Below are 25,897 nucleotides of genomic sequence, written 5' to 3'. Positions count from 1 at the left end.
ATATGTCGCGGTACATCAGAAGCCGAATCAAAGAGAAAAGCATTTCGGGTGGTCCAAATGTGCCAGCATCCCCAGTATCTGAAAAAATGGAATAAGATCTTCATATGTAACGGTGGCGGTGTGGGATACTTCGGGTGCACAAAAACCCAATCGAAAGGAGTCAGTGAGGACCCCACCACCGCGTGCCAGATTTGTGACAAGAGTGACCAGATATTCTTGGCGAGCGGGCAAGAAAGAAAACGATGTCGGGCCGATTCCGCCGAAGTGGTGCAGAAGAAGCAAGTGCCATTCGAGATTCGACGCTTGGAAAGGGCCGAGGCAAGAGGAAGACCACCAATCATTACCCGCCACAGAAAGACCTTGCATTTGAAAGGCGTCTTATTTTGCCATCCCTCCATCAGCGTTGCCTGCCACCATGACAGTGATTTCCGCAGGCCCCAAACAGTATTAACTTTCACACCCAACCATTGGTGATCTTAAATGAGAAGATGATACACATGATTAGTAGAGGCCTTTTCCAGACTCAACCGGCCTGCAAGGTCCCAGTCCTGCCAAGGGCGATCCATAGCCAGGGCAGGAAAGGGTTGCCTACCCTGAAGTTCCGAGGAAAGCTTCCCCCATAAATCACGGTATCCGCGCGGGATCCTGAAAAGTCTCCTAGCAGTCCGAAATGATGCAAGGACATTGCGAGTAGCAAGGGTAGCATCCGCAATCGAAGTCACACCCAAACGGGCCATGCGGTTAAATCTTGGTCTAAGCTGATGTTTATCTTCCCATGAAAGTAATCTGGATACCGCCAACAATTCCAGCTGAAAAGAGTTTGTCTGCACGCGGTCCCCTACAGGATGCCAACGGGCCTTTTGGAGCACCACTTTCCAAGAGCCGACCAAGTGCAGTAACAAAGAGGAAGAGGGACTGGAAAATCGAGCGTCAGCATTAAGGACATGCCACCATGAGGCTCGAAGCCGTGTGTTACCCTGGCGGAGGCCGCTGTCCTCAAGAAAATAACGGGCTATGATGGTCCACGGGTGATGATCCACACACATGGCACGAAACAGAGACCAGCGAAGAGCCAGCATATGAGTTTCTGCATCCAAGATAGCTCCACCACCCATGCGCTTAGGGGTACATGCATGTGACCATGAAATCCAGGAAATGCCTGCCCGCAGTGAATCTTTCTTCCATAGCATGAAACGAATGGGATGAGTGAGAGCCTTCAAAGTACTGGGCGTCCATGGCAGTAATGGCAGGAAATACGTCAACATTGGTAGCATAATTGTCTGAGCCACTTTGAGGCGGACATGGAACGGCCAGGCTTGCGACTTCCAATACATAAACTTCGCGGCCAGTTTGTGTGAAATCCACTCCAGCAGGTCCTTTGGCCGTACATCCACCCCCAATGGGTATCCAAGATGCCTGACAATTGAGCCACGGGAAACCACCTGGCCCTGCCAGCCTAATGACTCTAAATCAGGCTCCGTGCAACTGAGAATGGCTGACTTGAAGGCATTGATGCGAAGACCAGAAGCTTGACCAAAGAGCGTCCAAACATCTAATGCCTTGCGAATGTTATCCCTGTCCGCCTGCAAAATCATAAAGGAGTCATCAGCCAAAGATTGGCTAATGAAGTGCTGCCCCAAAGGAAGAGATAACCCTGCCAGCTGGGCAGAAGCCGCCATGGAGGATAACATTGAAAGGACCGGGTGAGTCGCCAAGGCAAAGAAGAGAGGACTCAAAGGGCAGCCCTGTCTAAGCGAGCGTGCAAGGAGAAATGGCTCTGTGACCCCACCATTAAGCATAACTCTTGAAGAAGCCTCAGTACTAATGGTGTAGATCAATCGGGACATGCGGTTACCAAAGCCCATAGCAGACATAATATCTGCAAGGAAAGACCAATCCACACAGTCAAAAGCCTTTTCTAGGTCCAGTTGAATCAAGACCACTTGCTGATTGGAGTGCCTCGCATAATCAATAGCCATTTGCACATTCAAGATATTATGCAAAATGTTGCGTCCCTTAATGAAACCATACTGGAGAGGGTGCACAAGAGCTGGAAGGTGCTTGTGAAGCCGATTTGCCAGCACTTTGGAAAAGATTTTATACATCACGCCCATCAACGAAATTGGTCTCCAGTGTTGCAGCTTTGACGGCGAAGGGACCTTGGGGATCAGTTTGATAAGGCCTTCTATCCATGAAGAAGGCATGACCCCTGTTTCCCAAACCTGCTGGAACATGACCACCAATGGCTTTACCAACTGCGTGGCCGAGTGCTCAAAAAATTCATTAGTGAGACCATCCCAACCAGGACTTTTATCCTTAGGCAGGTGCAACAAAACATCCATAACCTCCTCTTCGCAAATATCCGCCTCCAAAGAGGCTTGCATATCAAACGGAACCTGCTGGTGGACCAGCTGATAGAAGACCGAGCGGGCATGCGTAACCTGGCTAGACGGCAAGGAAGAAGAACCAAAAAGCTCCATAAAATAATTTCTGCACATATTGATAATGGTCTGCGGATCAGTGAACCAAAAAGCTCCATAAAATAATTTCTGCACATATTGATAATGGTCTGCGGATTAGTGACCATGCGACCTTCCGAATCCTGAAGTCGAGTCATATTTTCGCGAGCCGGAGAAGCATGCAAGGCGCGAAAGAACTTATGAGACTGGCAGGCATTATCTTGCAATGTGTCAGTCAAGTTATGCAGCTTGGCCTGTTGATAAGATTTCAAGCTAAAGACTTGAATAAGATGGGCCAAATGCCGCTCCAGTGACAGCAGAAAATCATCATCTGGGGAATCCAGGAGCAAGGAACGGACCAAGGCCAATAAGTCCTCTGCTGCAAGTCGACGTCGGCGATAAAGAGAGGCAATGTGAATCCCATACTGCCGAGCAACCCGCTGCACATTAGAGAGCAGGCGTGCAAACGAAGCCAAGCCCTCAGAGGCGAAGTCCAATAAGAACCGGTCAATCAGTTGCTGCATATAACCCTGAAAAATTGGATGCTTCAAATAAGAGGAGTTGAAGCGTAAAGGGAGCTTATCCAGCAACTGCATAAAAGGTGCAATAGATTGTGCCCGCATCTCAAGCTGGAGGGGAAAATGATCCGACAACGCATATTGCTGCAAGACCTTCATCTCCAGCATCTCGGGAAGAAAATCATCCCCCTGCATGATATACATTCTGTCCAACCGCGACCAAGTGGTTGCATATTGTGCAGAATGAAAAGTAAAACCCGAAACAGAAGGATGAAGCCACGACCAAAGATCTTGCTTAAGTACGTGCAAAGCAAAGGAGTTCCACACCCGACCGAATGCCCTGAGGTGGACTGAGAAGAGTCAACACACATATTGAAATCTCCCATCAAAAACCCTCTGCGGCCAAGTGCCATGGAGCCCTGCAAAGTCGACCATAGATCCCGTCGGGATGCGGGATCATTGGGAGCATAAAGTCCCAGCAACCATAAAATCTCGCCTTCAAATAGGACTTCGATTACCAGAAAGCGGCCCTGCACATCATTTTTAACAAGAACAGGCTGGTATTTCTCATGAACAATCATCAGCACGCCCGAATAATGCTTAGCATGTGTCCCTGCATAAAACAGACGGAATCCACGACAATCCACAACTTTCCCTGCCTCACCATGACTTTTGTGCTCCACTGCACACAATACATCCCACTGATTCTCATGCAAGACAGACCACATGGTATGTTGCTTATGGCGAGAGCAAATGCCTCGCACGTTCCACGTGGCAATCTTCATATATTTTCAAAAAAACGAAGTCACGAACGAGGCGCCTGTTGCCTCGATTGCATCTTTTCCGCGAGGGCATCCAGGACACCCTCATCCAGAAAATCAGCCAATACTGCAAATGAATTCGGGCGACCTGCTTTAGAGGTAGAAAGGAAATCCACTACCTTGGGAGCAGGGCGGGGATAACGCCTATCCCAAGGTGTAATCACATTGCCTTTTGCATCAAACGCCAGCTTAGTAGGTGGGCCCTTGGGGCCCTCGGAATAGACTTTCCTTGAAGACGGATTACGGGGGGTGGACGGGGCCATGGTACGCGCAACCTGCTGTGAGGTGACCATGTCTTTCCTGCGCGTGTACGTGCGCACGGAATCCGGGGAAACATGAGGCCCAGGATCTGCCAGGCCTCTCTCTCTCTCTCTCTCTCTCTCTCTCTCTTTGTGAAGATAATTAAATTAAGTATCAATATTTACATTAGACCATCAGGTCGGCTTAGAAAAAAGAGCAGACACAAATCACCAAGACTCTTAACACTCAAATATCACACAGAAAGGACAGCTGTTGTGGAGCGAACAATATCTAGCCAAGGAGTAGCAATGTCTAAAAGAACCAGATTAGTTGAAACCATAGAGGAGATCTGCCATAACACTAAACCACAAACATAGGTCACATGACCATGCTTATATGTATCACAAAAACCTGAAAGAGGTACAATGCATTGTACCCACACATTGTGCACCACTCACTCTCTACTCTCTACTACTGCTCACTCACTCACACACACACTCTCTCTCTCTCTTTTTTCGTGAAGATAATTAAATTAAGTATCAATATTTACATTAGACCATCAGGTCGGCTTAGAAAAAAGAGCAGACACAAATCACCAAGACTCTTAACACTCAAATATCACACAGAAAGGACAGCTGGTGTGGAGCGAACAATATCCAGCCAAGGAGTAGTAATGTCTAGAAGAACTAGATTAGTTGAAACCATAGAGGAGATCTGCCATAACAGTAAACCACAAACACAGGTCACATGACCATGGATGCCTGAGGCCAAATAAAAAATAAAGGCATTCTGAGTATGCCAAAAAAGCCACAGAGCTGTCCATCTAAGGAAATGGAAGAGGCAGGAATAATCTGATTGCAAAGCAAACATAGAAGTAATCCTTTCCATAATCCACGAATGGGCTGAAATCCGCTATTGAGTCACCAAGAACCACACATAGAAAACAAAACTTCAAATCTGTCGAGCAACAGGGCAAGAGACAAAGAGATGAAGCAATGTCTCATTACATGTAGTGCAAAATATACAGCGACCACGGGAGATCTTGCGAGCACGCAATACATCCCTAGTTGGAAGACCCCCAATAAGCAACCTGCACATGAACACTTTTCCCTGATAAGGAACCTTAGACTTCCAGAGTTGGAGTAATCTTTCCCGCTACTTTTTGCTATCCCAAATATGCCATAATTTATTAGCCTTTCCAGTGATCTATCTCTTGACCTCAACCATCTAATGATAGATTTGATTAGCTGACCTTTTCTCAAAATCATCATGAAGCACAAATATCCAGTCACGCCAGGGAGACGATGGTTGTAAAGCAGGCAAAGGAGAAAACCTCTGCAGCTTGTCCTGTATGGAGGACCAAATGTCATGATAGCCATGAGGCACCCGAAAGTGTTGTGACGAATACGTCGGAAAGAATAAAGACGGGGCTTCCCAGGAATAACACCATCATGGACTGTCTACAACCCCAAACGAGCCATGAGATTAAACTTATCTCACAACAAATCTTTATTAGGCCAATCCAACAACCTGGAGATAGCCAACACTTCATCTTGCAGCGAATTCTCCTCCTTACGAAGATTAGGAGGGCACCAAACTGCAAAATGTAACATCTCTTGCCAGGATGCAATCAAATGAGAAAGAAGAAAAGGCTAGGAGACCTTAATAGGCCTTATAGAGTTAAGCACATGCCACCAAGAGACTTGAATAACTGTGCTACCATGAGAGATGCCAGTCTTGTCTATGAAAATTTTTGAAATATCTGACCAGGGACGACTCTGAACACACAGTGCCTGCAAAAGTGTGAGTCTCAAAGCGGCCATATGCAAATTAACATCCAATAAAGCCGCAAAGCCGCTCCCTCCATCCTTTTAGTAGTCACAAGCTGCCACGAAATCCACACCTGGCCCAAATGATTCCCTTTCTTTTTCAACAACATAAAGTGAGTAGGCTGAACCAATTCCAAAAGAGACTTCGCAAAAAAAACAAGACCATACTAATCATGATGCATTGAGCAACTTTAAGTCTCACATGAAAAGGCCAACCTTGAGATTTCTAGTACATGAACCGATCATGTATATGGGATGACATCCAATCAAGCAAGGCACAGGAGGGTACATCGACACCAATAGCGTAACCTAAGTGTCTGGTAATATCTCTTTTAGAAATCACAACTCCCTGCCAACTCAAAACTTGCAAATCAAACTTGCAAATCACTCTCCGTACAAGAAAGTAGTATAGACTTTTGAGTATTAATATGAAGTCCCGACGCTAAAGCAAAGAGATTCCACGTAGCCATTTCCCGATTAACATTAGTACAATCTGACCCAAAAGTTGGGCACCATTGGAAAGAGACAAACCAACAATCTCTCCTTGATCAGTCAACTTATCCAACAATGAGAGCATAAAGTGAGTGACCAAAACAAATGGCAAAGGACTAAGTGGACAACCTTGCCGAAGAGACCGAGACAAGGTCTCATGCATTGTCTCTAGAAACAACCCACGCTTCCATCCCTCCAAATAGGACCCTTCAGCTAAAAGAAGCAATCAATAGCTGGATACATTCCAAAAACTGATTTTGCAGCAGAAAAGATTAGTTGAAACATAGAGGCAAATGAGCAAGTAGAGCCTTAAAGGCATAAATAGGCCTGTGGGTCAAATCCAACACCAAAGGATAGTGATTTGAAAAGACGTGATATTGCTCCACCCATAAATCAATGACTACTGGAAGAAGAGAATCACTTTGATAAATGTAGATCCTATCAAGTCTGGCCCAGGTGTTTGGATGTTGAAGAGAACGATAAGTATATCCAGACTAAAAGGATGCATCCACGACCACATGTCATGTTTCAAAGACAGCTACCAAGCCTACTGCTTAGGACTATTCGTGACCGAATGTGGTGAAGTTCCCTGATCTGCAGATACACATGCATTAATCACCCATAACAAAATCTTAACGAGCCATGGAAAGGCAATGCAAGTCATCTCAAAGCTGATGGCGTTCTTGAGCAGGAGCATAAATGCCCACCAGCTGTAAAACCTCCCCCTCATATATGATCTCCAGCATCATAAATCTGCCGTGAGAGTCTTGAGAAACCAAGGAAGGTTGCAAGGATGATCTAACAGCCAACATAACTCCAGAATTATGTGGAGCCGGACCACTAAAAAACACTGCATAATCCTTGTATACATAGGATCCTGCCAAAGCATGTTGTTTGTGCTCCACAGCACAAAAAAGCATCCCAATTACCAGTTAACACAATTTTCCACAACAAATATTGCTTACTGCTCAAAGAAATACCTTTAACATTCCATAAAAGAAGTCTCATGGTGAACCACATAATTTTAAACTACTGAGTCACCACTTTCCCTTTCCCTTTAACATCCGTAGTTTTCGCAGCCTGAAATCTCTCCATCTCACTATGGATCACATCTACAAGATCCGCTCTCTGCAAATTAGCAATCGAAGCACGAGAAGAAAACTGTTGTTGCTGCGAATAGAAAATATCCCGAGGAGGCACAAGCCTCCCACACGCGTCAAAATGCAAAGCAGAATCAGAAGGCCTTTTATCATCCACACCAACTGAGGTACACGCGAAGATTGAGGTTTCATATAAAAACCCTTACCTCTAAGTTGAAAAGTCTGAGTAATTGTTTGAGGAGATGGGTGAGCAGGATTTGGAACAAGATTCCTGTCTAGCATTATGTCTAACGGTTAACCACAATGACCCAAGAATCTTCCTGAGGAGGTAAATTCCAACCAACCAAGTGCGATGCATAATCAATACCAACTTGGGAGACATTCTTATTTCCATTATCATATCCATGCAGGTCTAACGGTTAACCACAATGACCCAAGAATCTTCCTGAGGAGGTAAATTCCAACCAACCAAGTGCGATGCATAATCAATACCAACTTGGGAGACATTCTTATTTCCATTATCATATCCATGCAGGGCAAGAGGCACAAGAACAACCTCTTGCTGCTGAGTCATCTGCTCGGAGCATGCTCTTGCATATCCATATCAGGATCCAAAGAACATTGCAATACCTCAGGGCTTCTATCACATTTAGAAATAAAATGGCCCAATTGATCACATCTAAAACAGTGTCCAACAAATGTGCCCCATTTAAACTCAAAAACCAATGTTTGCATCCTAGGGACCTCAAAACTAATTTTGGTTGGCCGAGATTTCCCTGTGTCCCAAAGCATACAAGCCAAATTAGGCATGCCTACCTAAGCACCTTCTAAAACTCAGCCATAGGCCTCCATGGGACCATATGTACTAGTTGACCATCCATGAACAAAGAAAAATGTTGCATAATGCGAGCACGCACATCCAGGGTACAAAAAAGAACTTCAAAAAACCCTCTCGGTCCATCATAAACCTCTTCAATGAGATGGACCTGCACTTGCTCTGAAACATCATCTTGACGCACATCAACACTGACAAGCATGGACTGCAACCAAGCACGGATCTTAGTAATCAAAGGAATCCTTCCCGTAAAATAAAATATGGCTGCCCTCTCATGGAAAGCAGCAATCTGCTGTAAACCAAGTCAGTTCCCATGACAATAGCCACGTGATGCCCTTCTGGTAAAGAGCTCGCTTTACCCTCCTTGGGATGAACATAATCTGACATAAGATTGTTTGCAGTGGCGAGCATAAACTGAAGAGACCCATTAGTCTGCATAAGTTTGTGAGCAAGGAACAAGAACATCTTGCTGAAGCGAATTCGGAGCACATAAAGCTGGTTCATCAACATCTTATCGCGTTTTCCCATCTCATCCACTTCCATCAATTGCCCTGAATCATCAGCCAAAGAGTCACCATCTGACTCCGCCAAATCTTTATCATCCCCATGTCCTATATGCTGATTGAGAAAAGCCGCATCAATGCCATTTGATTCCTGCATATTTTCCATATCAAATCTCTACCTGTCTCTCTCACTGCCAAGGTCGCATATCAGCTGAACCACAGATCACTGTGTCAGTAGCCAGAACCAAAGGAACAGTAGGGCTGCGCAGGTCTGTTCTCTCTCTGCCTCTAGGTCGCAGGATTGCAGGGCAACACCCTGTGCAGATGGGCCCAAATCCCGCAACAGCTTGAAGGTCAACACCCAGCTCTATCTGACAGCTATCACAGTCGCAGGCAACTCCTGCTAAGCTTGCAGAGGAGAAGCAATTGATGGATGGAGCAGATGAACGTGCAGCACAGGTTGGAGCAACAAGAACAGGTCGTCTCAGGAGGCCTTTTCGAATGTGAAGTAGAGGACGGAGCCGCCACAGCAGGTCGACAGTGGAGGACGAGTGCTCACGCAGAAATTATCCTCTCCAGCTTCTCTCTCTCTCTCTCTCTCTCTCTCTCTCTCTCTCTCTTTTTCGTAAAAGGTAATTGTATTAATTACGAAAAAAATACAAGATTACTTGATTACAAGATACATGACGACAATGCAAGTCATCATGCGACGAGGTGCTAAGCACTACAAGTTACAATTTCATGGCAAGGATGCGGAGGAAATTGCCATATGCCAAGGACGGAAGTCCTCCGTAGAGAGCAAATCAGAACGATGGAGAAGAGCTAACTGCCAATACAAGAGGCCCTTAAGCCTCACAATATGTCGCTGAACATTATGGGCTGAGTCAAAAAGAAAAGCATTCCGAATGATCCAGTTATGCCAACAGCCCCAGTATCGAAGAAAGTGATACATGAGCTTAATATGTGGCTGTGCAGGAGAAGGGTATTTGGGCTGACCCAAAACCCAATCAAAGGGGCGCAGTGTGATACCAACCACCCCTTGCCAAACAGCCGACAAAAATAACCAAACCTTCTTAGCGACGGGGCAGGAAATAAATCGGTGGCGAGCGGTTTCCATAGTAGTGGTGCAAAAGAAACAGGTGCCATTTCTCTCTCTCTCTCTCTCTCTCTCTCTCTCTCTCTCTCTCTCTCTCTCTCTCTCTGCCATTACCATTACAGAGCATCGCATCTTCGCTATGCACCCGTCACTTCAAGCTCGTATCAAAGCCGAAGGTCATTGTGAGCGCACTACCCAGAGTCAGTCCGAGCTGTACCAACAGCAGATCGTCTTCAATTTGGATCAGGTGCCAGTTACGTAAGCAGCACGTCGGTCACAGGTCGCAGCCTTCAGTAAGTCGCAAGTTGCTGCAGTTGACTGCAAGCATCAGGTCGTAGGTCAGGTGTCAAATAGGTCGCAAGTACACAAGTCCACAGGTCAGCACAAGCATGGCAACATCACGGCAACTCCCAGGTCGACGAAAGTCACGTACACCTGTCGACAATCAATGTTTTTTCCAGACAAAAAATTCACGTTTTTTCCCCCAAAGGTTTACCCTCGGTAAACTTTGGTGGGCTATCACATGTATGCAAGCACAGTTTGACAAATCTGAGAGATTGGGCGTGCATTTACTCCCGGAAATTAGGGCTTTTGGCGTATGTCCAAAGGTTTTGCTGGGTTGAGTAAAATTTGTGGAATTTGCACACATTGGAGTCTAAAAAATTGGGGCTTTTCATGTATTTGGGGAAATTGCAGTGGGACACATAAAATTTCTTGAAACATTTGACCTCACACAATATGGGGCTTTTGCGAAATGTTGGTGAAATTGGATTGTGGAATCTACTCATCAGGAGTCATGTTTGATGCAATTTGAGCAGATAAATTTTGGGGCTTTTGACCATGTGAGTCAAATTTGTGCCCTTGGATGCATTCGGAGTAGAAATTGCTGCTAAAATTTGGGACTTTCTCATGCAGTTGATGTATTAGCCTGTGGCACAACTACAATTACTTATCATGTGCTGTAGCACACTTTTGATGGATTCTGAAAATTGATTTGCAAATCTGAAATCTCTGCAATTACTTATTTTTCCATTGTTGGTCGGTACTTGCTTTGTATTGTGATCATTTGAGTCACTTTTGAGCTGTAAATTATAGCTGGTAGTAATGATAGCAGCAATCTTTTGCACATTAACAAGCTTGAGGGTGCACAAAACTTTACTATATGGCCGAAGTAGTGCTATAATGTCTAACAAGTGAAGCTCATAAAGACAAAAGGAATAAAACCAACAGCCATGGATCAAGATAAGTGGGATGAGTTAGATGAGCTTGCACGCTCTGCCATAGAGTTTTCAATGTCAAACACTTTACTCTTTAACATAGAGAAATTGAAATTTGTTTATGATATATGGTAAAGACTTGAGGAGTTACATAGAGAAGGGCAAGGGCAAAAGCACTGATGATAGCAAAGATGAGAAAATGGACAACCAACATCCAAAGAAGAGTAGTGTGAAGATAGAGAAAGTCAATGTAGTGAGTCACGGAAGTGATATTTGCTGTGATGTACTCTTTGCTTATTCTTTTAGTACACAATCATTGATTGTTCCAAGATTTTCAATTGAAAGGTAACCTATTGTAAGGAACTGTAGATGGGATGAATTATAGAACCCGACTTCACCTCGGGAGAGAAGCCACTAGCTCTATAACTCCATGCTAGAAGGTCTCCTCACCAAGTCACAAATGAGTCTCCAAGGCCCCAATCTAGATAGGACCTGAAGATCATGGGTATCAGTAAGAAAAATGACTACTCAAAGATAGCCATCCCCAAAGAGTAAATGGAGGGTGACGAACTTCATGATGAGGAGGTGTCCCCTCTAAAGGTGGTGGGAAAGGGGTCCCCTCTGAAGCCAAAGAAAAAGGAGCCTCCTTGAAGGGTACAAAAAGGTACATTCCCCTTTGAATCGCTCTCGGCCAGAGAGAGAATCTAAAAACTCATGGATCATGAACTCTGAACCATTTGATGACAAAGGAAGTATCATTGGATGTGCCGAAGAAGGTATTCGGGATGTCGAGCTCCCAGAGGTGGCCTCTTAAACTTGAGTAGTCAAGGTTGGGGAAAGGTGAGGCTCATGTGGAGCTAAGGGTGGCCAACAATCACTCTCTCACTGAAGTGGACGGTGAAGCCGAAGTAATAGAAAGGGTCGAATAATCACTGTCTCTCGAACGAGCGGACTGCTGAGGTGGCCTAGGTCATTCATTTGGCCATAAGTGTCAATTGGTGACAATAGAGAAGTGGCATGTAATGGTATCTAACACCAATCTGATGGTCAAAGATGGCGCAGAGATACTTAGGAATGGAAGTTGCCTAGCCAATTTAATTATTGGTCAGTCTGATTATTTTTCTAAGCACCGAAATAATTATTAGATTAATTTTTAGTATTTAAAGATTAAAAACTAATATTTAATTATGGATAGTGCTGGAAAATGGGATTAGAAGGTTATCACTTGGCAAAACTTGCTCATGCAAGTGGAAAAAACGTTTTTAGGGATTGGTGAAAGTCTATTCCAACCATTGTTAGAGAGGAAGAGGCTGCTGGAGAGCAAGGAGAGGCTGTTGATGTGATTTGCAGCTAGTAGGGATCAGTTCTACAGCATGTGACAGTAGTTTGGAGCCCTCCACAATGGCTATAGCATAAACCATGGCTAAAATATCAATGGCATCATAACATATGTTGCTGTCCACAAAACCAACTGAATACCATTGAATATTAATGATCATACACCACGTGACCAACCAAGGAGTCATGTATCCTCTCCACTTAATCCCATATCACCATGTGAAAACGTGCTTGTTGTAATTCACTGCTGAGAGCGATTTCAGTACTAATGCAATAGTCCAAAGCTGCAATCAAGTGCCACAGGCCCACCAATTCAAAGGATTTAATAGTATCTGAGCAATGGAACCGTGAAACCAACCTTTCTTCCATGGATGGGTGGTAATTCCCTCGTTACAACTTAGTTATAATAGCAACATTTATTACAAAACTCAAAAATGCAAATTAACTCACAATCTTGGACAAAGGACTCCTGTTGGTCCCAAAACTAGCGCTCCTTTCAGTATTTCTTTAACTTAATTAAAGAAGAAGTTACTGTGCAATGGGATTTTCCCAATCCCTTTCAATATTCCAACTCCCCTTGCTGTCCAAAATAACTAGCAAGTCTTCAATCTGATTTGCCCCTTGATTCGGGCAGTCAATTGGCATTCATCCACTTTGATGGAGATGGAAAATGCCCCAAATTCATTGATTTGCTAATCCATCCACTTTAATTTGATTGAAAATAGCTTCAGCCCTGTTGAATCCAAGTCTCCGATCGGAGCTTCCAATTTTTGGCATGCTTCCCGAGGCTACTACTAAACCCTAACTTCTACTACAGATTAGGGTTTATAGTAGAGAAATCTGAAATTTCTCATCCTCTGGTGATCTCAATGCTGTAATCTTCAGAGCAAGGCTATAGAAAGAATGGGAGATGAGATAGAATGCTCAGAAGAGAGAAATTTTAAAGTTTCTTTGTGAAGAACTAAAGAAAATCAGTCATTTACTACTGCTGCCCTATCAAACAACCATGGAAACTATCACCTACAGTTTAGGACCACCAAATAGATTGTTACCCCCTTCTCTATGATGTCATCTGCACCACAAGGACCTTGGGCAGTTGTCACCTACTCTTGGAGGACTCCAAACTGCTCTCACATGCTATAGGACTAATCTCTAGTGGTTGCAAATCACATCCACAGTCTCTCCTTACTCTCCAACAGTCTCCTCTCTCACAATGGCTAGAATAGACTTCCACCAATCCCTAAAAACGTTTCTCCCACTTGCGTGGGCAAGTTTTGCCAAGTAGCAGCCTTCTAATCCCAATTTTCAGCATTATCCATAATTAAATATTAATTTTCAGTTGACATGCTGTGACTTCCTTAGGTCCCGGACTCCTGAATTTACTCTAACCCTAGTTATACCATGTGATTAAAAATTAATCCACATGTTAAGTGAGGTTTCAAAAATACATGTCCTCATGACACATTGTATTTCCTTCATTCCCATGTGAATGTTCATAGTAAGATTGAGTCCATCTAACTGTATGAAGACATATTGTTGTAATTTCTCAACTAAGAGTAAAAACCAGCACTAGCACAAAGCTTTGGCTTGCAATCAGATGCCTTGGGCCCACCAAATCAAGGGATTGAGTGGTAATCCCGGCAATGGAACCATAAAACCAATCTTCCTTTCGTGGATGGGTGGTAATTCCCTAATTACAACCTAGTTACAGCAACATCAAATGAATATAAGTTAAAATCCACAAATTACCTTAATAATCTTGAATACTGGACACCCTGTTTTGGCATCAAAATTGGCGCCCCTTTCGGTATTTCTTTAACTTGATTGCTAATGGAATGAATACAAGCTGAGATTTACAATATTCTTTGCTATTCCAAAAGCCTCTTTGCTATAGCAACAATTAGCAATCAATTCAGGCCAATTGCCCCTTCAACTGTCCAAATGCTGCCCCAAATTACAATGAATGGACTGGCATCTAAATTTGAAGCTTCAAGTGCTGAGTTTAGTGTACAATGCCTCCACCAATTGGCACGAGTCCCAAGGTGGCTCTCAAACCCTAATTTATGTAGAATTTTAGGATTTACAATAGAGATCTCTCACCTATCCACTAAATTTGGTTGAGATCTACTCAAAATGGTTGAGAAATGCTAAGATCTCCTGAGAATGGGTTGGAGAAGGTGAGAGAAAGTCAAGATGAGAGAGAAATCTGAACTTCTTCCTGAGAAAACCCTAAATTTTGCCTATTGCCTACTCCAACCTGCATTTACTATAATCACCTACTACTGCCAGTCACCTCCTAAATGCTCACCTGATTAGCAATGTTCTTGCTAGCCCCTCAAAGGTGACTCCTTGCTGTCCCCTACTTGCTCAGGCCCCTAGATGATTGTCTTCTGCAACAAATTTTGTTCTCTGATTAGAAAATGGACCAACAGCTCTCTCTTTTTTTTTTTCGTGAAGATAATTGAATCAAGTAGTAAATATTTACATGAGACCATTAAGTCAACATTCTCACTGTATCTCTTACATGCTATTACATCAGACCATCAGGTCAGCATACTCAATCTCTCTCACACTGTCACTGTTGAAATTTACAAGATGTGAGCAAGCTTCTCAGAACAACCTATTACATAACCAATTCTAATAAATCAGATAGAAAGACCAGCTGGAGTAGAGCGCACAATCGCCAGCCAGGGAGCAACAATGTCCGGAAGGACCAAGTCTACCAACATCATAGAAGTGATTTGCCATAAGACCAATCCACGCACACGGGCCACATGCCCATGGATGCCCGATGCCGAATCAAAAATAAAGGCATTGCGAGTACGCCATATGTGCCACAGGGCTGTCCATCTAAGAAAATGGAATAGGCAGGAACAATCTGAAGACAAAGACGGCATAGAGGACATATTTCCCATAATCCATGAACGAACTGGTATGCGGTGTTGGGACACCGAGAACCACACACGGGAAATGAAATTCCAAATCCGTCTCGCAACAAGGCAAGAGACAAAGAGGTGAAGCAATGTCTCATCGCATGTAGTACAGAAAACACAGCGGCCTGCAGAGATCTTTCGGGAACGGAGCACTTCTCCCGTTGGAAGACCCCCAATGAGCAGCCTCCACATGAATACTTTATCCTAATACGGAACCTTAGACTTCCAAAGCTGGATAAATCTGTCCCGCCACTTCTTTTTGCTATCCCTGAGATGCCAGAACTTATTAACCTTCCCCGTGACCCATCTTTTAGCTTCCACCATCTAATAATATATTTGATTCGCTGACCTTTTCTGAAAGTCATCAAGAAGCACAAACTTCCAGTCACACCAGAATGCAATGGCTGTAACGCGGGCAAAGGAGCCAACAGCTCTCTCTCTCTCTCTCTCTCTCTTCCCCCCCAAGCTATAAACTAACTGAATGGCTGAGACCGAACCCCCAAAATCGTTTTCTCAGTTTGCATGGGCATTTTTGCCAAGTGGCAACCTTCTAAACCCATTTTTCAACATTATCCAGTCATTTAATTAATTTTCAGAATTAAATAATCCTGAAAGTTATTTTCAACCCTTCTAAACCTACCCAAAATTAAATGTACCCATCCATAATCAAATTGGCTAGACCATTTGTAACTTAGTGTTCCACAATCTCTATTAACCCTTAGACTGACATTATTTAATTAATGCTAGTCCCTAGTGTCACCACCAATACTTATTGGCCAAATAACTGTCCTAGGGTCAAAACTGACACCAATTGACCCCCAAACCTTTGGGTGATGCTACCTTGTTGGGTGTCAAGATTCATATGATAGCTTTGTGAATGGCCATGTTACAATCCTTGTGTGCATATTGCTAAGGATTTTATTGAGGAAATTGGCATCTCATGTGGTCACATCAAGATCCAAGCATCCTAGTGGCATGTTTTGAAGTTGTCAAAATACGACGATCTTTTCTTCTTTCACACTTAGTTGCCTCCTAGCAAGAGAAACTTTACTTCACTGCTTGGCATCCCCCTAGCTATAGAAAGCAAGCTAATTCCTTGCAAGTTGGGGTTTTGGCCACATCCACATTGCTTGACTAGCCTAATAATAAGCACATGGAATGTGGCAAGTTCAATAGGATGGCATGGCTAGGTTTGAGGGCTATATGAGATGTTGGCATTTCTTGTCAATTTGGGATTTATTCTTTCTATTATATCCATCAATAATTTGGGGTACGTCAAGGTTATAGGCTGAGTTAGTCAAACTTCGAGGGCTTCAGCAACATTCCCTTTTGCCTACATTTTAGCCTTCATCCTCATGGTTGGTCTGGGCTTTTGTGAAGTCAGACGTTTTTTTGAAATGATTAGCCAATCAAGTTTATCATTTATTATAAAATGGTTGAGGATAAGAGATACATGACTAAGAGAGCAAATAAAGTTTTTTCTCCTTGGGATAACAAAGCTAAATGGCACGATTGGTTGCTTCAATTGTGGAGGTATAAGCTTCCATACGACAAGAGAGTTTTTATATGGAGGCATCTTATTAGGGGGGTCTCCCCACAAGGGATATGCTGCACAGTCGCAAGATCTTCAGTGGTAGACATGTCTTTTGTAGCACATGTAAAGACACTCCTATTCATCTTTTTATCTCTTGCCCACTTGCTAGATAGATCTAGGGTTTCATTTTTGGAGTATGGACTTAAGTAACACATCAGCATACAATCTTCTTGGGTTTTGGGCAAGATACCATCTACAACCGCTTTACAACCATAACATCCCTCTCTTTTTTATTTTCTATGTTGGGCTACTTTTTCGCACATGTAGCAAACATGCAATACAAGTTATTTTTGATTTGGCCCTAGGCATCCATGGTCATGTGGGCTGTTTTCAAGGATTGTCATTATGGGAAATCACTTCCATGCTTTTCGCTGGTGTGGTTCTCAAAGACGTGGCTGCTCCACGAATGGATATCATCCACACCACCCTAGTTGTGCCCACTTCGGGATCTCCTTCTTCTATTCTTGTAGCCTTGTGTTCTTTTGTAAATTTTTAGCTTGATGTGCTGTTTTCTACTTGTCTTTGAGTGTGTTTGGTTGGCCAAAAGTCCCTTCGTAAATATTTCAATTCATTAATTCAAGCTTTTGTGAGAGAGAGAGAGAGAGAGAGAGAGAGAGAGAGAGAGAGAATTCCTTTTACGAAAAAAAAGAGAGAGAGAGAATATATTCTTTCTTGGGATGATTTTCTTTCTTAGAATGCTATGGTTTCTTCACTCTCATTGCCAGTCATTTAGTTCAATTGTGATTTGTCTTGTCAGTCATATAGTTCGCTTGTATTTTGTGTTTATGGTAAAACTAATACAATTACCCTTTACACACACACACACACACAGAGAACAATTACATGGAACATAACTGATGGCCAGGTGGCTTTATGTCTGCTTGATTCTTTTATAATATATATTATAGTACAGGAAATAAGGAGAAAGGCAGAGAGATACTCTCATGTAATTAGCTGGTTTTGACAGGTACACACTTGGAAAAACTGGAAATTGTGTATAGGACACAAGATCTCCATGTAGCCTCGCAATTACTGTTCTGTCTTCAGTTGTAGCAATAATATCTGATGGAGTTAGTGTTATGCTGGACTGCAAGGATGAAGTCCTTGTTAAATGTAAGTTGCTGAACAGAAAACATTATTTTGCTATAAAAATGGTATACCAAAGGATCAAATGAGACAAGTATTACAAGAAGTTTCTAAACAATCCACAATAATTGCAGTTGAGCATTCTATATACGCAACTATGTATGAGCTATTTAGACTTATTAAAACAAGTAATTTATTTAGCTCGGAAAATATATTGCACGTTTGTCAATCCACAAAGAGATCTAAGACTAGAACACGACAAAGAAATGCTATTTTTGTGTAAGTCATCAAGTAATAGTTCAAGCAAAAACCTTACAAAACCCCAGAAAAAGATTATCAAAAATAAATTGTTAAATCTATCTCGCAATTGATCAAACATTGCCATGTGAGTGTTAGGTTAGGATTCAGCAACATGCGCATATTCAGACACACTCACGACGAACGAGTGAACAACAAGAGAGAAGAGAGTGCCGGAAGGTCACATCCACTATGTAAGAATGATAATGAAAGTACAATCCCTAAGGTACTAAGTATCACACCCACTGACATGTGCTTACACATGGAAAAGAACTCCAACTGGAAGTTAAAAAGTGACCTTGGATAAGGAAACCTTCACACCAAAACTACAGAAGAAACAAGTGTAACAAACCCCCCTTGAGTGAATGATGTGAATGTATTTAGGGAATAGATAGATCAATCACCAAATGGTATCAAGCCAAGTCTTGCAAAATGCATCAAAGTTCTCTCTAGAGAGAGCTTTTGTAAACATATCTACAATGTTGTTCTATCTTTGGACATAAACCATCAATCTCCCCTGCATGGAGCCTTTCTCTAACATAATGATAATGCATCTCAATGTACTTAGTGTGAGCATGAAAATTTGCATTGCTCACAACTGCTATGGCACTCTAACTGTCAATATAGATAGAAGTGGGTGATTGATGTCCCACACTAAGATCAACCAAAAGGTGTCTATGCCATACACATTCCAATGTAGCTGTAAATGATGCCTTACATTGAGCCTCATAGCTAGATGTGGCCACTATAGACTGCTTCTTGCTTAGCCAAGAAATACATGAATCATCAAGCATAAAACAAATACCACTAGTGGAGGAGTGGGTGATTGATGTCCCACACTAAGATTGACCAAAAGGTGTCTATGCCATACACATTCCAATGTAGCTGTAAATGATGCCTTACATTGGGCCTCATAGCTAGATGTGGTCACTATAGACTGTGTCTTGCTTAGCCAAGAAATACATGAATCATCAAGTATGAAACAATTACCACTAGTGGAGACTTGTGTGTCCAAACAACCAACCCAATCACTATCTTTGAATGCATGCAAACAAAGAGAAGTGCCTTTAGGATAGAAAAGGCCCAATGTCTAAGTGCCTTTAAGATAGCGAAAGACATGTTTGACTTCTTGCTAATGTGTAGTACTAGGACTATGCATAAAGCATGCCAACCGAGAGACCCCAAATCGAACATCCAGTCGTGTATTACACAAATACAATAGATAGCCAAGAGCCTGCTGATAAAGACAAGCATTAAATGATCTCTTGCATCCTCAAGTGTAAACATCTCATCTATCTCAACTCAAGTAGAGATAGGCTCATAGTCTTACATCTGAAAACACTTAATGAGCTATCCAATGTACTTAGATTGTCGCAAAAGAATGCCCCCCTCAATTGCAATAAATTGTATGCCAAGATAGTAGTGTAAGTGGCAAAGATCTATGACATTAAAAGCATGCTCTAATTCAACCTTTAAGGCTGAAATCTATGTCTCATGGGGTCTAGCCAACAACATATCATCCACGTAAAGAATGAGGATCAAGAGATTATCCCCATCTTTGCGACACATAGAGTGTGTTGAGCTAAAAAATTATTAGTGTGACTTTAACAGCCCCAAAACATGCTTAATTAATGAAAAAAACATTTTATTTTAAATGAAACGTGATCCTAGAGAGTTACTGTGGCAAGTTTCAAGAGCCCCAAAACACCCCGTTTACGGAGGACATCGCGGTCAGAGCTTCCACCAACCATCTGCTACCATTTGGCACCTGATTCGAGCCTGCATTGCCTGTTTGCAATCCTCGCCAAGTCCCATGAGCTGTCGCCTATAGTTTGGTGCCGTCACTATCAGCTAGGAACTGTTGCCTCGATCTTCTCTCTCCTATGAATGCTACGTTTGCAGTTTCTGGCTGCCCTGACATTCTCCCACCTCTGTCTACTACTGTATTTTTACCTAACAACTGTTGTTCAAATTGTCTCTCTCCTCAAGTACTTGCGTTTTTAGTCTCTCTCTCTCTCCTACAGTGTCCTCTGCATCTGATCCAGCCTTTCTTGGCTGTGTTTGTTGGTGTTCGACACTCGAAGGCTGCCTTTGTTGCGATTCGGGATCCATTCGGAGTATGACACACTCTACAACTCATAACCTCTGCCTTCCTCCTAGAGATACAAGAGTTCAAATTTCAATATTCACTGCATAGTGTGTTTGCTGCATGAGCACTGTATATTCATTATTTATTCCCTTTATTATTCATTGTGTTCACTGTCTTTGTGTTACCCTAACCCTAACCCTAACTATGTTCTGAGTTTATCAACCTATGCTTTGTTGTACAATTGGTTTTGCGTTTTTTGCGTTTAGAGCATTTCTTCAGAAAGCGTGCTTTCAGTATGTGAATTACTAAGCCAAGAGAGCAATCAAATATACATCTATCTTTTCGTACCATGCCCTAGGTGCCTACTTCAAACGATAGAGGGCCTTATGAAACCCCATTTGGAAAAGCAATCTTCACATCCAGTTGATACACATGCATTGCAATCAAAATGGGCAGTCAAAGCAATGACACTGCGAATAGTGGTCATATATGAAGTGGTTGCAGATGTCTCATCGTAGTTAATCCCATGTTGTTGGGTATACTCTTTGGCAACAAGACTTGCCTTTATAGCAATCAATGCTATCATCAGATCTGCGTTTCAATTTGTAAACACTTTGTGCATATAGCACACTTATCATCAAGCAAGTCACATAACTCCCATGTGCCTTTTTTATGAATAGAGTCTATTTTTTACTACAAATCTGCCATCCAATACTCATTCTCTAAAGCATCATGTAAAGAAACAAGTTTCTCATTGCATGTAGTAGCTACAACTGCATGTGCAACCAAGTTACCCTCCGCATGGTGAGTGCTGCTCTAATTCTACCAAGTGGAATGGACTGTTTTCAGCATTTGTTTGATGCTGATTTTGCTGCTGTAGACTCTCAATAGCTTGTTGAAATTGACTGAAATCGGGTGCACTTTGCTGACACATTGGCAACAAACTATCTTCAGCCAATACCTTAATGGGCTACGATTTGGCACATATATTACACACATAATAGCATCAAGCCAAAACATTGGGGGTAGCTTCTTGTGTGAAAGCATACGAGGTGCCATCTCCATCAAAGTGTGATTCCTTCTCTTAGCCACACCATTTTGTTGAGATGTGTAAGGTGTAGTACATTGATGTTGGGGGTAAAGGTGCCTCTGCCTAGCCGTTCATATATTACTACACTGACAGTACCCGCCACTGATCACTGCAGGTGTCGGGCGCCCGCGACCATCGCTTTATTCTTTATTCTTTTAGTGACAATTTGAATAAAGGAAGGCCCGGTCACACATTGCGACTATTGGAGTTCCCATTTGGTCTCTCTCTCTTTCTTGCTCTTGCTCTCCCGCCAGCAAGCTTCGATCCTTCTCACCTTTCAACTGGTATCAAAGCATAGTTGCTCGAGCATTCTGACTTGGTTCGTGACTCCTTTAACTTCCTATCGATTACCTACACTCATTGGGTCTCCTTCCCAGCAGCCATAGTGGACTCTCCCGAGCTCCCATCACTCCCCGGCTTCCCAAGCACCTACCCGGCCCATTTGGGCATCCTCAGGGCATTCCTTCAGAGGTATTGGAGCTCTCTTTTGTTATTTTACTTCAGTCCATAGGTTTTGTAAAGCAAGGCAGCCATGTCCTCTTGCTTCTTGTGATGCCTACTCTCTACCGGTGACTTTGCCCTTCAAGAGGGAGCTCGGGAGAGGCCCGGTCACACATTGCGACTATTGGAGTTCCCATTTGGTCTCTCTCTCTTTCTTGCTCTTGCTCTCCCGCCAGCAAGCTTCGATCCTTCTCACCTTTCAACTGGTATCAAAGCATAGTTGCTCGAGCATTCCGACTTGGTTCGTGACTCCTTTAACTTCCTATCGATTACCTACACTCATTGGGTCTCCTTCCCGGCAGCCATAGTGGACTCTCCCGAGCTCCCATCACTCCCCGGCTTCCCAAGCACCTACTCGGCCCATTTGGGCACCCTCAGGGCATTCCTTCAAAGGTATTGGAGCTCTCTTTTGTTATTTTACTTCAGTCCATAGGTTTTGTAAAGCAAGGCAGCCATGTCCTCTTGCTTCTTGTGATGCCTACTCTCTACCGGTGACTTTGCCCTTCAAGAGGGAGCTCCTAGGGGTCCTTGACTACTCCCCCAACCTTGCCTTGACCTTGCCCAGCCCTTCCATAGGCCCCAGATCAGTTTGGGCTAGCTTGAAGACCTGCAAAAATTTTGATTTTTACTTCAGTCCTCCCTTGGCACTCATTGGCAGCTTGAAAACACTTCATTTGGCACTTGGAAACACGCCCTTGATACTCGACATTGGTGGTTATCATTGGCATTGATTTGTGGACTGATTTACTTCAGTCCAGGACTGTTTTCCATAGTACATAGGCAGCCACAAACAGTGTTACATCAGCACTTTATGTTTATGCTTGATTGGCATTGACATTGGTTGCTCGGTTGGTCCCAAATGCGCCCTGAATGCTAGGGGAATGTATATCTATTGTGAGATGCTTTTGGAACTGAATTTACTCAGTCATTGATTGTTTTACACAATCCAAAAGCAGCCCAAAACAGGGCAGCTCCCTGTCATTACACTTTATGCTCATGCTACATAGTCATTTGATGCCCGATTATGCCCGGTTGATGCCTATACATATGGGAAAGTATGCCTATGGTTTGTTTATGGTTCTGATATTGAGCCACTCTTTGCTTAGTTTTGGACATTTATTTGCTGCTGGAATATTCAGGGCAGAAGCTTATTTGCTTATGTTTGAATATACCTGTTGGACGTTTATTTGTTGCTGGAATATTCAGGGCAGAAGCTTATTTGCTTATGTTTGGATATACCTGTTGGATTTGGGCTATGTCTTGGATGTATACATTGATGTAGTGACTCTCTGGGATTGACATAGAGCTTGGATTTGCTCTCGAATCATTGGTTGAGCTTGAGCTCGCTTCGCATAGCATTTGGATCTTCATCTCTGATATACTTATGGCATGTATTTTGCTTATGTTTGACCGGTCTTGGCATGCTTGGCCTGTGCCACTACTACATGCCAGTTACATTGTTTGGAGTTGGATGCTACTGAGCCTTACTTTGGCTTGACATTTGATTGCCCGGAGCTTACTTTGGGTATTTCTCGGCTTGCCAGAGTTACAGTTTGGATGTACTTAATGTCTATGGATACTATGTACGGATGCTATACGGCCTATATGCTTGAAGTCTTATTGATGCTTACTCTTGGATCTTCTAGCACTGGTGCTATCATATGCCCTTGTTGAGCTTCTTTGCTTGATATTTACAGCTTTTGTTCCAGTGGGAGTGTCTTGATACGCTTGACAGAGGTGGTTTATGCTACTTGAGCATTTGGGTACTTGAGATTGGGATCTTCACTTGGATGTTGCATGGTTGAAATGAGGTGCTCCTCATAGATGTATTTGGACTGATTTGGGCTTTGCATTCCCTGAGCATACACCTCTTTATGTCAGGTCTTGCCAGTGTTGTGTACACTTTGCCCTGTTACACAGGGGATGTGCTGGTTTACTGACGGATTCATTTGACATGCTTGGGTGTTTGCCCGATGACTGTATAACTGTCGCATGCTGATTTATGCCCACTTGATGCTGGTTATGCTTTGACAGTTAGTGGTTGACTTGGTGCATTCATTTTGCCTACAGTTTGCTCTCATTGTACCTAGCTGTAATTTATTACAGCAAGCAGTTATGCACTGCTGAATCATCCTGATTTTATGTACTTTTAATGGTACTTGGGCAACATCATTAGCTATCAATTCCTGGTCATTTTACCTTGGTTTTGGTGGTATTTTGGCTGTTTATAGCAGAAAACAACAAGCAGTTTTGAACTATCTGCACCATTTTGGACTGCAGTATGGCATCTTCTTCCACCTGAAGGAGGTTCATCATCATATAGAAAAGGAAAAAAAGTGAGTAATGACTTTGTATCATCAATGTCCTCTAAGCCTCAACCATGTTAAAATTCCCTCCTACAATCCAATGATCAACATGAGGTAAAGATTTAGTATGAGTAATCCAAAATATTATTCTCTCCCTCTTAGTCCGGAAAAAACGGTCAAGCTCCTACTGTTGCATGTATTGTGTTGCGCTACGCCCCCGCCATCATATGTGTTCCCCCCTCGCCAACTGTCCGTGGCCGCCCCAGCGCTCCCACCCCCCCGCATTCTAGTCCAGTCCGACTTCCTCACCCAACACTACCTTCGTCTCCCTCGACACTGCCCCGCCGGCTAAGTACTGGCCATAGACGCCCCCCCCGTCCTTGGTCCGCCTACTCCCCCCCCTACCTTCTACTCCGTCCCCCCCCCCCAACCTGGTCACCCGCCTGCTCCCTTGCGACAATCCCCTCCACCTTGCCACTCGCTTGCCCCCTACGACAGCCCCCCCTCCTCCACCTGACTCACCACCTCTCCCGCACCTGTGGCCCTGGCCCCGCCCGACAGGCCCAAACTTGCGCTGTGTCAGTTCGGCCTTCAGCAGTGTCCAACAGCCCGCCCCATCAGCACAAAAGAAATTGTCCCCCCCGCCCCCCCAATTGCTCCCTCCCTCTGCAGCACCCCCCCCCCCTCCCCCGGTAGCACAGCAGCGAGATTGGTAGGTCCTTAGCAAGAATACACAATGGAAACCTCTGGTCAAACGTCGGTGCATTCTACGAGTGCCCCCCAGTCAAACACCTTGCGCGTCGTCCTATCTAAGGAACAGCTCTTAGCCATCCGCGCCATAGTGCTGGAGCTTAAAGAAACAGCAATCTTTGGTCAACAGGTAGTAGGAAATTCCCCATCCACGGCCCAACTTCGGGATTGGCTTCACTCCACGCTGTGCATCGGCATAGCGCAGATAGCGGAGACAATTCTAATGAGTCAAGGGATCTTCATGGTACAACTTACCTCAGCGGATGCAACACGTGAGCTACTAGCTATCTCACCCTATGTCTCCACGAGGGGGGTCACACATATAGTCCCCTGGTACACTAGCTTCATAGTGGAGGCATTCACGCTCCAAAACAGTTTCCTTAGACATCGGATCACCCTACTATTCCCTGGACTAGCAATAGAGTATCGCCAGCTTGTGGAAGACTTCGGACAGCTCTTTGGCACGATCCTTCCAGCCTCTTTTGCAGATGCAGTGACGACCGCAAGACTCCCAAAGGTATGGGTAGCAGTGAAAGAGACAAAGAATATACCACAGTTTCTAGAGATTAAGGCAGGCGGACACTCCTTCAGGCAACAGTTCATTGTGACTGGGCAGCCAGGGTAGTACCTACGTTGCCATAACTTTGGGCATATGGCAGCAAAGTGCACACGCTTCGGAGCTAAGGCGGCTTTGCCAACAAGCCCACAGGTGGATGCCGACAGCTTTACACGGGTCCAGAGATGATAGAGAGGGAGATGGCAAGGGGGGCCGTAGTCAACCCCTCAGACAGCCACAGCAACAG

The 25,897-nt window shown here is 43.8% G+C and overlaps 1 protein-coding gene across 1 annotated transcript in view; it reads right to left on the bottom strand.

The window, feature by feature from the left end:
- Positions 1-25,897, bottom strand: part of LOC148030286 (protein HAPLESS 2-like) — a 179,886-nt gene that overhangs the window by 72,329 nt on the left and 81,660 nt on the right. Inside the window, exon 8 of the mRNA XM_087686571.1 lies at positions 17,916-18,062. Within this exon, the coding sequence (XP_087542697.1) occupies positions 17,916-18,062 (147 nt within the window). The remainder of the gene's footprint in view (positions 1-17,915; positions 18,063-25,897) is intronic.

The sequence above is a fragment of the Lygodium microphyllum genome, chromosome 10, assembly GCF_053477565.2.
Source record: "Lygodium microphyllum isolate KBCC chromosome 10, Lygodium_microphyllum_v1.1.10, whole genome shotgun sequence".
Lineage (NCBI taxonomy): Eukaryota > Viridiplantae > Streptophyta > Polypodiopsida > Schizaeales > Lygodiaceae > Lygodium > Lygodium microphyllum.
This window is presented reverse-complemented; position numbering and strand designations above follow the sequence as displayed.